This window comes from Mustela nivalis (assembly GCF_964662115.1).
Source record: "Mustela nivalis genome assembly, chromosome: 1".
NCBI lineage: Eukaryota > Metazoa > Chordata > Mammalia > Carnivora > Mustelidae > Mustela > Mustela nivalis.
Window position 1 is genome coordinate 205,127,284 of NC_139020.1, and position 1,642 is coordinate 205,128,925.

At 41.8% G+C, this 1,642-nt stretch overlaps 1 protein-coding gene across 1 annotated transcript; it reads left to right on the top strand.

Annotated features, from left to right (window-relative positions):
* Window positions 1-383: 383 nt before the first annotated feature.
* On the top strand, window positions 384-1,316 carry LOC309853053 (olfactory receptor 7A17-like; the record flags this gene model as incomplete). Its single annotated transcript, XM_082710693.1, has 1 exon — window positions 384-1,316. The coding sequence occupies one exon, from the start codon at window positions 384-386 to the stop codon at window positions 1,314-1,316; it is 933 nt and encodes a 310-aa protein (XP_082566819.1).
* Between the last annotated feature and the right edge of the window lie 326 nt (window positions 1,317-1,642).

Below are 1,642 nucleotides of genomic sequence, written 5' to 3' on the forward strand. Positions count from 1 at the left end.
GTGTCATAAGGTTTTGGTCGTATGTGGAATTTAAAAAACAAAACAAATAAGAATAGGAGAAATAAAAGAAAGGAGAAAAAGCAGGAAAGAGACTCTTAACTACAGAGAACATCCTTCTGGTTACCAGAGGGGAGGTGGTGGTGCGTGGATGACATGGAAGATGGGCGTTGAAGAGGGGACTTGTGATGAGCACCTGGCATGGTATGGAAGTGCTGAATCATTGTATTGTACACTTGAAACAAATATTACACTGTTGGTTAACTAACTGACACTTAAAGAAAAACTTTAAAAATGAAAAATAAAGGTTAAAATAAATAAAAGAAGGCTTGAAAACTTTTATGTTCTTTTTTTTTTTTTTCTTTTCTTGTAGTCACCACCACTACATGGAAGCAAACAATGGTACAGGAATTTCAGAGTTTCTTCTTCTGGGGTTTTCAGAGGACCCAGAACTGCAGCCCCTCATATTTGGGCTTTTCCTCTCTATGTACTTGATCACTGTGTTTGGAAACGTACTCATCATCCTGGCTGTCAGCTCTGATTCCCACCTCCACACCCCCATGTACTACTTCCTGGCCAACCTGTCCTTTGTGGATATCTGTTTTACCTCCAGCACCATCCCCAAGATGCTGTGGAACATCCAGACTCAGAGCAAAGTCATAAGTTATGCAGGTTGCATCACACAGATGTATTTTTTCATACTTTTTGCAGACTGGGATGACTTTCTCCTGACTGTAATGGCCTATGACCGCTTCGTGGCCATCTGTCACCCCTTGCACTACACGGTCATCATGAAACCCCAGCTCTGTGGACTGCTGATTCTGGTGTCCTGGGTCATCAGTGTTCTGAATTCCTTGTTACAAAGCTTGATATTGTTGCGGCTGTCCTTCTGTGCAGAGGTGGAAATCCCCCATTTTTTCTGTGAACTCAACCAGGTAGTTGGGCATGCCTGTTCTGATACATTTCTTAATGACATGGTGATGAATCTGGGAATTCTGCTGCTTGGCGGTGGTCCCCTTGCTGGGATCCTTTATTCATATTCTAAGATTGTTTCCTCCATACGTAGAATACCATCAGCTCAGGGTAAGTATAAAGCATTTTCCACCTGTACATCTCACCTCTCTGTTGTCTCCTTATTTTATTGTACAAGCCTGGGAGTGTACCTTAGCTCTGCAGCTACCCAGAGCTCCCATGCAAGTGCAGTAGCCTCAGTGATGTACACGGTGGTCACACCCATGCTGAACCCCTTCATCTATAGTCTGAGGAACAGAGACATAAAGAGGGCTCTGAAAAGAATCACTGGGGTTCCCATGATGTAAAGTCCAATGGTTCTTTGGTTGAAGAAGTGCCCATGATTTCAGGGCTCACAGTCTCATAGCCAGGAACTATTATTCTTTTATCCAACTAGGAAAGTGGAATCTGCACCTTCTGTTTGTTTCCTGGAATTTCCAATTCTTTGAGTTCAAGTTTTCTACACATTTAAGTAACTCACTTATTAACCTTCTGTTCTGTGTGATGTCAACAGTATTCTACTTTTCCCACTTTTATACAATCCCAATATTTTCCTGAACCTTGGTCACAAATGCCTGGGAATTTCTGTATCTTACATGGTACAAGTTGGATTTCTTAAAAACAATTTCATTTC